The sequence below is a fragment of the Leptodactylus fuscus genome, chromosome 2 (assembly GCF_031893055.1).
Source record: "Leptodactylus fuscus isolate aLepFus1 chromosome 2, aLepFus1.hap2, whole genome shotgun sequence".
NCBI classification, from domain to species: Eukaryota; Metazoa; Chordata; class Amphibia; order Anura; family Leptodactylidae; genus Leptodactylus; species Leptodactylus fuscus.
The window spans coordinates 37309448-37322820 of record NC_134266.1 but is presented as its reverse complement, the minus strand read 5'-3'; the positions used below and the strand labels follow the sequence as shown (position 1 = coordinate 37322820).

General features: G+C 44.4%; 1 protein-coding gene across 1 annotated transcript in view; it reads left to right on the top strand.

Annotated features, from left to right (window-relative positions):
- The first annotated feature begins 637 nt into the window (after positions 1-637).
- SMTNL2 (smoothelin like 2) overlaps positions 638-13373 on the top strand; it is a 74834-nt gene continuing 62098 nt past the window's right edge. The window contains exon 1 of the mRNA XM_075263626.1: positions 638-1886. Within this exon, the coding sequence (XP_075119727.1) occupies positions 1542-1886 (345 nt within the window). The 5' untranslated portion in view covers positions 638-1541. The remainder of the gene's footprint in view (positions 1887-13373) is intronic.

Genomic DNA, 13373 nt, shown 5'->3' with positions numbered 1-13373 from the left:
CATTCCTGAAGCTGAATTTTTCAGCCAATACAAATTTCTGCTGTGTGAACCTGTGAGGGGTTAATGACGTAACCCCCAGAAGTAAAGCCAAATATATCAGGTTGGATATTACCTATCTGATCCTATGTTTAGCCAAAGACAGGCAGCATTAGATGTGGACATTCAGCTCCTTGCTTTCATAGAAGTAACCCGTCTTACTCTTTACAGCTTCAGTCCAGGGATATCTTTCTTTCGCCTATACCTGTATGAGTATTATTTCATGTACCTGTCTATATATTCGAGAGTACAATCTATTGTTTATTGCATCTACTGCTAGTGCCAGAAACAAGTCGAGCTCAGTCTGTATATTCTCAGTATTTACAGTCCCCATGACAATGGTGAGGAGAGATCTTACTATCTGCCCTAGTCAGCTTTACTACAGCCTCTCTCCTCATCGCTGTCACCTCATCCCCCTCCTCTTGTTCTCCTCTGGAGATAGATAAGGGGCCTGTTTATTTTGGCACAGCATGGTAACACAGGAGAGAAAGGCTGTGACTCCCCCCTCCTCCTCCTCTGTCCCTCCCCTGACTGAGCATCTTCGTGCAACTGCCTGAAAGTACAGGAGAAGCGGTCCTGCACTCCTTGTAGTAAGCAGTGGTACGGAGCAGTGTGCAGGGGCAGCAGAGTGAAGTGCAGGGGTAGAAGTGCAGGGGCAGCAGCGTGTAGTGCAGGGGCAGTAGTACAGGGGCAGCAGAGTGTAGTGCAGGGGTAGTAGTACAGGGGCAGCAGAGTGTAGGGCAGGGGTAGAAGTGCAGGGGCAGTAGACAGTAGTGCAGGGACAGCAGTGCAGGGGCAGTAGACAGTAGTACAGGGGCAGCAGTGCAGGGGCAGTAGACAGTAGTGCAGGGGCAGTAGACAGTAGTACAGGGGCAGTAGACAGAAGTGCAGGGACAGTAGTGCAGCACCAGCAGTTAGTCATACAGAAGCAGCAGCAAGCAGTGCAGCAGATGAATTGAAAAAGTAGTAGTGAGTACAGAAGTACTGTAGTGAGCAGTAGTGGTCTGAATTACAGGAGCAGTAGTGTATAGTAGTGAGCAGTGCAGGGATAGCAGTGAGCAGCAGTGTTGAGCAGTGCAGGGATAGTAGTGCAGGGATAGCAGTGAGCAGCAGTGTTGAGCAGTGCAGGGATAGTAGTGCAGGGATAGCAGTGAGCAGCAGTGTTGAGCAGTGCAGGGATAGTAGTGCAGGGATAGCAGTGAGCAGCAGTGTTGAGCAGTGCAGGGATAGTAGTGCAGGGATAGTAGTGAGCAGCACCAGTAGTACAGGTAGTATAGCCGGACACTAGTGCAGCACCCTGTCAGGTAGACGCGTTCCTTTTCCGCCTAGTATCGGCACCAGCTCCTCACACCCAGTGACAGGTGACTCCCCAGAGGTGACCCCTGCCTGCTGTATATAGCCGCTCCAGCATCACCTCCTCACACACAGCGGAAGTGACCGCCGCAGGACATGAGCGTGTAACGTGCTCTGAGCTAGAGAAGTCGCTGCACGTTTGCTCGGACACTATGGATCAGCAGGGCGTGGAGGTGTCGGTGTGGCCGGCGGTGAGCTGCAGGAGTATGCCGGACGAGGATAAGGTGTGCCCGCTGCGGGGGACTGTGCAGGGGCTGCAGGCGGACATGGAGGAGTTCAGGCGCGGGGTGGAGAGGCAGCTGGAGGACGTGCTGAGGCTGGCCGGACCGCTCTCCCGTACAGTCACCGACCTACAGTGCGAGAACCGGCGCCTACGGGAACAGGTCGAGAAGCTTAGCCGCCAGGTGGAAGCACTGAGCCGGGCAGCAGGACTGAGCGGAGAGGGACAGACCAGGTTCTCCAGCCATGCTCTGCTGTCAGTGTCGGCCAAAGCTCAGGTTAGTGTTACCTATAGCACTTAAAGGGGAGTTCCACTTCCAACACAAATCTGCAAATTTCTTAATGCAATAACACAACGAGGCAGAAAACATGGTGGTGGCAATATATGCCACATTTATAAGGACAGGGCAAAAGTGTTATAAATGAGGGACAAAACTATAACCTATAAAGCTATAGTCCCACAACAGTGAATAAGAGCCGTGGGACATCACATGGCAGTGCTATATTTAATACAAGTCAATGGGGGCCTATTCACATGGCCATTATCTTGGTGCTCTGGTATCCCGTACTCTCAAATAGGTCACGTTCTCGTTTTGTCCATTTCACGGATCCCTCCATACACAATGGCAGCTCTTTGAACACCTGTGCCGCTTGGGTTTTGCACCGCAGTCATGTGAATGTAGCCTAAGTGTTACACATGGTAACGTGCGCAAATTTTATTGCAACCAGAAAATGGTAAACCTGGTAATGTAGTTGTGGGACTCATTATATATAAGGCCGTGTTCACACCTGTCGCTGATTCTGTCAAAAATGCTTGGAAAAATAGCGACCTGAGAAGTCCACTGTAGAATTATGTTTTAGGTACGTTTGACAGATCGCAAAAATTGGATTTCCCCGTGCAGATGTGAACACAGCTTTATACTATAGCACTCATTGTTTTGTCTTCTCGTGAATTGGTGTTTTATATTGTGAGACGTAAATATTCCAGTATTGTGTAGTGAAAAGCTCTGCAGTTCTCTTATATACTTTGTTTCGTTATTCACTGTCTTCAAGATCTCTGTTGCGGTTTGTGGATAACTTCATATTATTAGACAGTACTCCATGAGCGACTGGCATACGTAACCTATATTCCAATATACGATCAGGGAAGTAGAGCGCTTGGCGTATGTCATGTATTTCACACAACCGTGTTCTATTCGGAATCCACACTCCACGTGCAAGTTTGATTTCCGAGAATGACTACAAGTCTGTGAATGTATAGTGAGTTATGATACAGGGATGTCCTGAGCAGCCCGATCACTAGTCTGCTGAACTGAGCTAAAGCAATCCAGGAAATGCTCCCCGCACATGCACCGTGTTTCCTGGATAGAACATTGTCATGTGAATAAGCCCTTAGGCTGGGACACACACTGTGGATGTGCAACTGAATTTACACCAGGGAATCTGGCAAATTTCTCTGAAAATCATTGCAGCCATTAACGCTTGACATCATGTAGGAATTTCTGCAGATGCAATGCAAAGGCTGAAACCCGCAGCATTAATTGACATTCTGTGGGTTGAAGGGTTACACGAAAACTTGACAACTGTGGGGATGAGCAAAGATTCACTAATGTAAGGGAAGGCTACTGCAACTTTTTGTACTACTGTGATTAAAAGTTGCAGTTGTGGCGAGACTCCATTCATTTACATTAGTGAAGGGGTCGCAGGGCGAGACATTACATTGCTCTTTGGTCATGTGACAGGAGTCATGGTCAGAATCCCTATGTAGCTCACACTGATTTGTGGTCAAATGATGGGAATCGCAGTCAGTCACTTTTACTCCTAGCTAGAGATGAGCGAGTACTGTTTGGATCAGCCAATCCGAACAGCATGCTCCATAGAAATGAATGGATGCACCTGGTACTTCTGCTTCGACGGCGGCCGGCCACTTAACCCCCCCCCGTGTGCTGGCTACGTCCATTCATTTCTATGCGAGCATGCTGTTCGGATTGGCTGATCCGAACAGTACTCGCTCATCTCTACTCCTAGCCTAAAACCTCCCTCAAGTGATTTTTGTTCTGAGACCAAAAAAACATAACCAACATAAAACGCCACATTCAGCCTGAATACGCCACCGCTATAGCTTGCTGCATATTGGAGGGGAAAAACTAGTTCACACTAGTGTTCAGTTTTCCGTTCTTCAGGTTCTCTTGGAGACCCGAAAACAGAAACTTTGAAAAGTTGCACCTTTTTGTGTGAATTGGGCCTTTTCAACTTTTTTTTATTTTATTTTTGTGCTATTCTTACCACTTTCTTAGAAGGGAGTTTGTGTTGGACCTTAGGTTACTGACATAAATGGCCCCTGAAATCTGTGCGGGTACAAGTTGGAATAGATTTCAGTGCAGGCACATGGCCGGCAGAGGGGGTATGTCTGATGTAGGAGTAAGCTGCTGGAGCAGGGGTTATAAAGATGGCAGTCTTTGTAACTCTACCCTAATGTTTGATACAATGCCAAACCATGGGCCGGGATCACCATGTGTGTCTGGACCAAAATTTCTGGCAGATAACTCAGAGCAATTTGCTATATAGTTGCTGCATAGGGAATGGGATTTAAACAAAGAGATGTTTTAATATACTTTTCATTCCCATTTTCAAACCATTTCTGGCCTAGACTAAAACAAAACTGCATGAAAACTGCTACAAAAAAACTCAAAATGCCTGGTGTGAAACTACTCCTATGGGGGCATTCACACGGAGTAAAGTGGCGCTGATTCTCCCACGATAACTCACGGCAGAATCAGCGCTGATAAAGACTCCCATTGACTTCCATGGGTTCCGTTTAATGCACGTAACACATTGAAATCAATGGGAGGCTTTTTATCAGCGCTGATTCTGCAATGAAATGCAGATTTATTTATTTTTTAACACTATTACTAGATTCACACGCATTTGGGGGAATTTATCAATCCTGTGCAAATAAACTGGGATATGGAACACATTTGGTACATTGCCCTTACTTGTGCCAAAAGTATGCTACGACCACCGTTCTGCGCCCTGCTGGCCTCTTTGTGCAAATATGGGAGGAGCAGGGCAAGCCGGGGACACCTTGGCCCAATATATTTATTATGCTCCAGTTTTCTAGGATGATTTATAATGCAAATTTGCATATATATATATATATATATCACACTTCTTGTACGACCCCTTTATACTTAAGGCACAAGTTACTTGTGTGAGCTGTCAGCCATTTGTACCGTATGTGTCAGTATATAACGCAAGTTGGACGTTCCTCCTTATAATGCATTGTAACTCCTATTCTATAAGTTGTTGACTCTCAGGCGTAGATCTAGTACTAGATGTTTGGCGTAGGCTGTGAAGGCTTTTATTCATTTTTGCTTCCTTCTTATTGTTTAGTTCTGTTAATAAAATGACCTTATTGTAAACCCAATCTTTATCTTTTACCTTCAAATTAGAAGATACTTTTTTTTTTTTTTTTTTTCCTTTCTCATAAAACACTTCTGTACAATTCAATTTACTTGTCTGAGAGGCCACAGGGAAGGGGGTTTGGTGACAGATTAATGTCTGAGGAGCCATGGGGATGTACATGCTAATGTCTGAGGGGCCACCGATGGGGACAGGATAATGTGTGACGACTATTATATTTTATATGGGGCCGTTATCAGGGGCATTTGACTTGTGAGGGGTATTATATTATATGGGACCATTAAGGAAACATTACACTATATGTCATCAGGAGGATGGGTTACTAGGAGGCCTTCATGTGAATGGAGAAGCAGTGCACTTGCAAAACATGTTGTCCATTCACTTCTATGGGACTGCCAGGATTGTAAGGGTAAGTTCACACGGAGGCCGCCTCAGGTTCCGGACCAAAATACGGATGCCAGTGCAGCGGCATCCAGTCACGCATTCCGCTCTAGATTAGGCCCAAATGAATGGGCCTAGTCTGGAGTGTCTTCAGGCGGAGGTCACGAGGTGAATCCGCCTGAAAGAATGAGCATCGCACTTCTTTTTCCGGGAGCCGGAACAAACCGGCTTCCAGGAAAAAAACAAAAACTGACCAGCTCCCGTTGATTTCAATGGGAGCTGTCCTTTTAGGGTGCATGCAGACTACGTAACGCCGGGCGTGTATGAGAGCCGTACACGCCGGCATTACGGCAGACTGCCGAACACTTCCCATTCACTTCAATGGGAGCGCTCGTAACAGCGGCGTTTACGAGCGCTCCCATTGAAGTGAATGGGAAGTGTTCGGCAGCCCTGCTGTAACGCCGGCGTGTACGGCTCTCATACACGCCCGGCGTTACGTAGTCTGCATGCACCCTAAGACAGGATTTTCAGGCGGTAGGGCCTCAAAATCCTGACCAAAAAACTGTGTGAACTTTCCCTAATGCTCTGCAGCCCCATAGAAGTGAATGATGCGGCGGTCATACACTGGCGCTCCATTCACAAGGAAACCATAGCGGGAATATTGGTCCCCATGTCCCACTGGGGGGATCCAGCATTTGAACACCCAGCAATCGGACACTTATCCACAAACTTGTAGATGGGGACGGGGGAGGTAAGTGTCCATAACATGACAACCCCTTTAAGGCTCCATTCAGATGGTTATATTTGGTCTGACATGACATGTCTACACTAGTATCACTGCATCCTTGTCCTTTACATCGCTTCCTCTGCCACCATTGTGGTCTTCCTTGCAGTGACTCTCCATATACATCACATCATCCCTGCACCCAATCTCTGGCCTCAGCGGTAAAAGACACAAGACCACTGAGGTTAGGGATTGGCTGCAGCAGTCATGTGACCTATACAGGGCGCCATCGTTATGGCCAAGTAAACCAAGCCAGCAGGGAAGACCAGAGTTGCCGCATTGGAGAAGTGTTGGGATAAAATTGGTAAGTCGAGGTTTCTTTGATCCTTCCTGGGCATGGTTTCCATTATCTTGGACAGCCCCATTAAAAGAAAATATGTTTTCCAGCACCTTGGAAAGTGTACAATCTATACGGTATTTTTTTCCATATAAAATTCTGAGACTATCATTTGGCAGAATAAGGCTCCACTTTCCTACTTGTATCTGGTTAGTCATCTAGTTAGTTTTGTATTTGCAGTACTTGTACTATGTGTCTAAACCTTGTCATGTGTGTACAGGACCATGGAATAAATCACAATATATAACTAATAATACGTTCTTGGGTAACGGGTTTAGATGCCTATACATTATATTTCCAAAATGACTTGACAGAATGCAGTACTGTAGGCAATTTCATGTAATCGGTGGCTATATCTAGTCCTCCCCTTCTTGTGTCTTTCACTGCTGGACATTTGGTGTGGAATTCCTTCCTTCCTCCCCCTTTCATGCCATTGTTAAAAATAGCTGACCACTTTAAGTAGCCCCTTGCCCAGTCATTGTGTCAGACTGTCCCGCAGAGCTCCTACGCAGAGGCTTTATCCTCAGCATGTCCTGTGCGTTTCAGGTAATCCCAACGTCCCGGGGGGTTGTTGTGACTATCTTTTTAGGGATTGTTGTATTATTGGAGATTATTCTGTTTTATTTTATCTATGCAGTTTTTTTTTTTTTTTTTTCCTGTTTTGCACAGAGATGTTATTGAGCGCCCTATAACATTACAATGACTGTTCGGTGGTGGGACAGATTTATGGCTTTATGTTATATTCTCATTGACTGTGTGGTTTTAGTTAATATATTTAGTGTACATAAGGTATTAAGTTGTGTCCACACATGGGTTATCAGATCTTTGGAAAACATAACTCATTTGCTTAGAGCAGTATTTTTTATTTTTTTTTCCCTACGTTCTCATTTTATATCATGTTTATATTATGTTGTTTCTGCTAATGGTGAAATTATTAGTTTTATGGCCATTTGTGTCGATGCCCAATACAATTTGTTTAGTTGTCCCACCCAATGAATCAAACTATAGTACAACCCAACAAGCGGGATCTTTATTTCCATGTTTATGTGAAATTGTTCCCATATTAGCAAATCTTCCTGTAATGTAAATGAGTTTTCTGGAAGTCGGACTGGTCCGGGGCTGTCACCTATATCCTGCTCTCCCAGAGTATCATCGGACATAGATCATCTAGAGATTCACACACGGCCTCTGTTGTGTTACTGTCTTGACATTGCCATAGATAACACTTTTTCCTCCGATTTCCTAAAAGTCACCTGCTGTGCACTATATAGCGCAGCTGAAATAGCTCAATGACGCTGCTGTTTTATGGGCAACGCTTTCCATTCTTCTTTCCCTTCCCCCTTTCAGCCCTGCAGGTTGTCTGGTTTATCGTGTTAAAACAGGTGGATAAGTCAGCGGCTGTGTCACTATGACTAGTAAGGATAAAGCCACCTGCTGTGTAATGTATAGAGAGTATACAGCGAGATCATCAGGGCTCGAGATCATGTACTAAAATTAAATGACTTTCTGTCAAAAGTAAGTTGATAGTAGCATCCCCTCCAGCGTGACCCGGATCCCAGTGGACATGTTGTCCTACTTCTGTTCTTACTAAGTGATATCCACATAAACTTGGATCTGGAAAGGAAAAAAGTGCAACCAAGGAGCTCATGTAATAGATACACTAATAACAGCGCACCATGCCAGTCTGTAATAACTGTTTGTTTTCTGGGGTGAGACTATGGTGCCCGTCCGTCATAGATCTGTCATAGATCGCCAGGTGAAAAAATACCGCAAGCTGCGACTCTCTCATCCAGTGGTTTCGGCTAAAAAAAAAAAAATAGTCATCTGACCATTTTTTTATGTTATACAATTATCTGCATCGTACAATAAATTCTATACATGGTTTGTTACATATTTACTTTCCTAGGAATCCAAACGCTAGTTCTTTACTGAGTTGGTGGTTTGACCTTCTGACTCCACCGACCTGTCATACGCCTATAGACCTTTTGCAGATGACTGCGATGTGGATCAGTGTGCTATCCATGGATTTCACACGGACCCATTCTTTTCTATGGGCCCATGCACACGACCATGATTTTCACAGTCCCGTCTGCAGGCCGACAGTCCAGGCCACATCAGATAGGACAGGTCCTATTTTGCGGCCCGTGCTTCCGTGGCTTCTAGACATTTAAAGGGGCTCTATCAGCAAAATCATGCTGCTAGAGCCCCACATATGCATGCATAGCCTTTAAAAAGGCTATTCAGGCACTGTAAAAGTTAAATTAAACTACCCCCCCCCCCGTTTTAAAAAAATAACTTAAAAAAGAATGTGATCAACTTACGGAACGTGCACCCTGGGCGGGCATTCAGGGTGCGCCGTCTTCTTCATCCATGCCTCTTCTTCCTCTGACGTCTTCGGGTGCCGTCCTCCTCCGGCGCTTGCTCGCGGACACTGATAAAAAAAAATAGCCCATGCGCAGTAGCACGCGGCTTCTACTACGGCTACTGCGCATGCGCCCGGGCTATTTTTTTTTATCAGTGTCCGCAAGCAAGCGCCGGAGGAGGACGGGACACGAAGACATCGGAGGAAGAAGAGGCGGGGAAGAAGATGAAGACACACCCTGAATGCCCGCCCAGGGTGCACGTTCCGTAAGTAGAGAACATTCTTTTTTAAGTTATTATTTTAAAATGGGGGGGGGGTAGTTTAATTTAACTTTTACAGTGCCTGAATAGCCTTTTTAAAGGCTATGCACGCATATGTGGGGCTCTAGCAGCATGATTTTGCTGATAGAGCCCCTTTAATGAAGGGAGCCATAGAAGCAAGGACACCTATGGAGATCCCTGTGTGCAGCCAGTGCAGGATATGGCTGGATTATCAGCAATGACCTTTTTAGCTACAGAGTGATCTGTCTGTGTCCATCAGTGTCGAGGAGCAGGAGAACATGTTGTATTATGGCTAGACATGATCCAAACAGATGGCTTCACTTCGCGGCACACTCTTGCTCATGCCCATGGAGATGTCTATTTAGCCAGCCTTGGTTTATAAACCGACTACATTTCATTTTAATTCAGTCTAGATTCCAGGCTGACATGTCTAACCTGCGCTAATACATTGTAGCAAAGTCAGGATACGGAAGAGATGTATTATTATATTTTATCTTTTCAGAATTTCAGGCTTTTTGACCCTCCAAGTCTTGGCTGTAAGTGTCTGTCCATGTCGGACAATCTTTCATGGGACAGCAGGGATTCCTAGCGTCATAGATGTCTGTAATACTAGGAGCCCCTTTCTCTGCAGGCTGGTATAGCCAGAACACACAAGGATCTAGTTTCATGGCGGAGACTCAGTTGTGTGAATAATCTGTATTCTGTCTGTATTCTTAAATGGATTTTCATCAACGCAGATGGAAAAAGAATGGATGGTCCTATTCACCAACTGCATAAAGAGATCTCAGATAATACTAGGAAGTTGCAGAATAATACATTATACAGTTGTAAGACTTTATTTGATGGGTTTTATGGGACTGACATTGATGGCCATTGTTTGATGGTGAAGGATCTGACCTCTGGGACCTCCAGTGATCAGTACAATGAATGGGTTGCTTCATATATACATGCACAGTAGCTCATCCCATTTACTTCAATAAAGTCGCCATAAACGTTGAATAGCTGTTCGTCCTGACTTGAGTAGAATGTGCTTTGAATGCAAAAGGTGGGCCAACAGCCCCCTCTATCTGCTCGAACTATAGATGGAAATGCATGACTCTGTGTACTGTGTAGTGAGTGGTTGTGCTTGTTACTGCAGATCAGCTCTTATTTTTTTCCATAACTCAGCACAACTACTACACAGGGGATGGAGTTCTCTGCTTCCAGCTCTGTCCACTGTCTAGTTCTCATGCTCATGGATGCTGGGTGTCGGACCCCAGCTACTACACAGTGGATGGAGCCATCTGGTTCCAGCTCTGTCCACTGTCTAGTTCCCATGCTGTTGAGGACTGCTGATCTGTGGGTGTCAGACCCCCAATGATGTGATAAAGTAAAGCTCATCTGTCATCAATATCAAAATCTTGTAAGGCCCCTTGAAATAATATTTTAACATAGGTCTATCTATATCTCCTGCAAAATAGAAGAATCTCCCAAACTGTTAGGACTAGTTCACACTAATTAGGAAGCAGGTTTTTTTTTTTTTTCAGGACCAAAATAAGCCAAGAAGAAATTCCCATACTACCATAGTGCACCAGTGCCTTGTCTAAACCAATATATACAGTAGTACGGTGGTGTAGAAGATTGTTTCTGTGATGCTTTTGAGGCTCCTGTATTTTATCTACAGAACAGATATTATTTTTTTTTTTTATTCCAGAAATAAAACCGTCCAAATAGACATCTCTGCTTTCAGTTTTGGACCTTTCCAATTATTCATGTTCTATGTTTCCTGTGGTTTTGGCTCCCGATTATTCTAACCTATTTATTGTTCCTTTCCGCTTTCCTTCTGTTAGCCCTAGAGCTGGCCCCTTAGATGTGTGTTGTTTCAGGAGGGTACACTTGTGAATAATATCTGTTTGACCAACAGGTACAAACCTGTTGTAATGTCCAGTACTAGATCTATTTCAGGAACCCTGGGAACTTGTTGTGAGCCTAAATATAGTCCCCAATTCCGATCAGTACTTTACTTGTACTTTGTATGCATGCCTTGAATCTGCCCTTTAGGCTTATGAAGTCCGGGCCCTTGCCGGCCACACAAGGAACTTGTCAATGCTGTTACTGTAAACTAGAAATCTGATGTAAGTGATAAAATCCAGTGGTATAGAGTGTATATAAGCAATAGGAAGGAAATAAGTAACTTGGGAATAGAACTATAGATAGAATCCTAATGTATCGTGCTTTTTTATAACCGCCATATTACTACAAGCGTGAGCAGACTTTGCTGTAAGGAGGTAGTATTGTTTCTAAGATATCTACTACAAAACAATCGCATAAAGCACTTGTAGGTTTTTTTAGTTTTATGATCTGCCGTACAGATATCGATGTCATAGTTTACACGCAAAAAGCAGCTATAAAAGTCACAAAGTCAGGAAAGACTTCCATCAGTGTTTCATTTCCTTTTCTGCCGTCTGCTATTGGAACCAGTCAGCAAGCCCGTTGATCCAACGATCGGCTGACCGCCTGTAATCCAGTCCTCTCTATTATACCCCAGGATCCTGCTATATACTTCTCATGTCAGAATCTGTGTATTCCCAATAATATCACTTTATGGAACATAAAGATAATTCCTGCACCTGAAACTTCACGTTTTTATGGGATTTTGTTATTTTTACTTTTTCCTCATTTATGAATATTTTGGAGGGTTGTCAGCGTTTTAGATTTTATTGCTGGTTCCCTTCAAGCAAAACGGAAACTGGGCCCAATGTGAACAGTAAGCCATAATAACATGCTATTATATTGTAGTCAGACTTTCCATCCTATTTTATTGTATATAGAGTAGTGACAAGTGAATTTACATTATGTAGCCTATTGGTTTGTGTGGTGAAGGAGCAATAAAATGTGTGATATCCCGGCTGATCTCGCCGTTTATGACATTATGGCAACTTTTCGTACATTTAAAAACGTTGTTTCACTTATGAGATGGCTTAAAGTCCCGCTTGCTATTTATTCCATACTGTAAGCACATTCCTTTCCATCTACTACATAGTAGTTCATCCAAAGCAGAATCACAAGGGTGAATCAACTTAAGACGAGTGTGCGGCCATTAAAGGGATTTTTCCCATTTCTGCAACCTATCTATGCTACAGTGCCTGTTAGGGCCTGTCTGACCAGCGCTCCATTCAGAACCTATCCCTGTAATAATCAGGAAGAGATATAATATGGTAGTAGAACCCCCATGGTGGCACGTATGGGCGCTTGGTTTTCAGTGACATAGGGTTCTCCTCATTGCTGTGTTTCTGCCACGGCGTGTAGTCCTACCTTCACGTGCTACGTAAATGAATTTACCGCCAAGGAATACGTTTATGCCAAGTTCATAAGACTCTAATCACACTTTGCAGTAGCTCTTTAGAAATCACCTTCCGATGAAGTTTATGTTAAAGGGGTATTCCCATGACGCTTGTTCACTAACCTGCAGGCTGTTGTGCTCTCTTCACTTCCTGCTTTTCTCCGCACATTGGTGGGCAGGGTTTCACTTGCACAGGATTGGTTGTAAATGAATTACTATTAGTTTGAAGCTGATGTAGCAGAGCTGGATTTGAGTCAGTTTGCATTACATACAGATGTAAGGGACTCCCTATCTCAGCCCTTACCAGCCAAATTCAATTAAACCAGCTGATAAGAGCTCTGAGAAGCTCCGCTACTTAAAAGACACAAATAGCTCAGAGCTGCTCCCAGCCTCTCCCTTCCTCCCTGAGAGCAGGCAAGTACATCACTTGACAAATGAGCAGATAATCCCAAGGGCCATAGAAACGGAGTGTAAACAAAAAAGTGAATAAATTAAGATAGCGGCCAAACAAAGCAGTTTTGATAAAGCAATGCATTTAGGAAAAGTCATAAATCCACATAAACTAGCAGTATAGATAGGATCCTCGTGATGGGACAACCCCTTTAAATCATAGTGCACGTGGAGGGTGCTTGTCCGTTTGGGGGTGACCTCTTTTGCACCCGAGAATCTTAACCTCTCAAACCACACTGTCACATGAGGAAGAAACCTTTTGGTTTGGTTGGAGGTGTTGTTGGGATATGTTGACTATGGGATGTGGCCTATGGCCTGTACGGCAGAGTGTAAGTCAGGAACTTCCATAGGATTCCTCTATTACTTGTGCTAGAAAAAAAATTAATATGTTGGGCTGAGGCTTGCCTGTTCGATTTCTGAAAGTG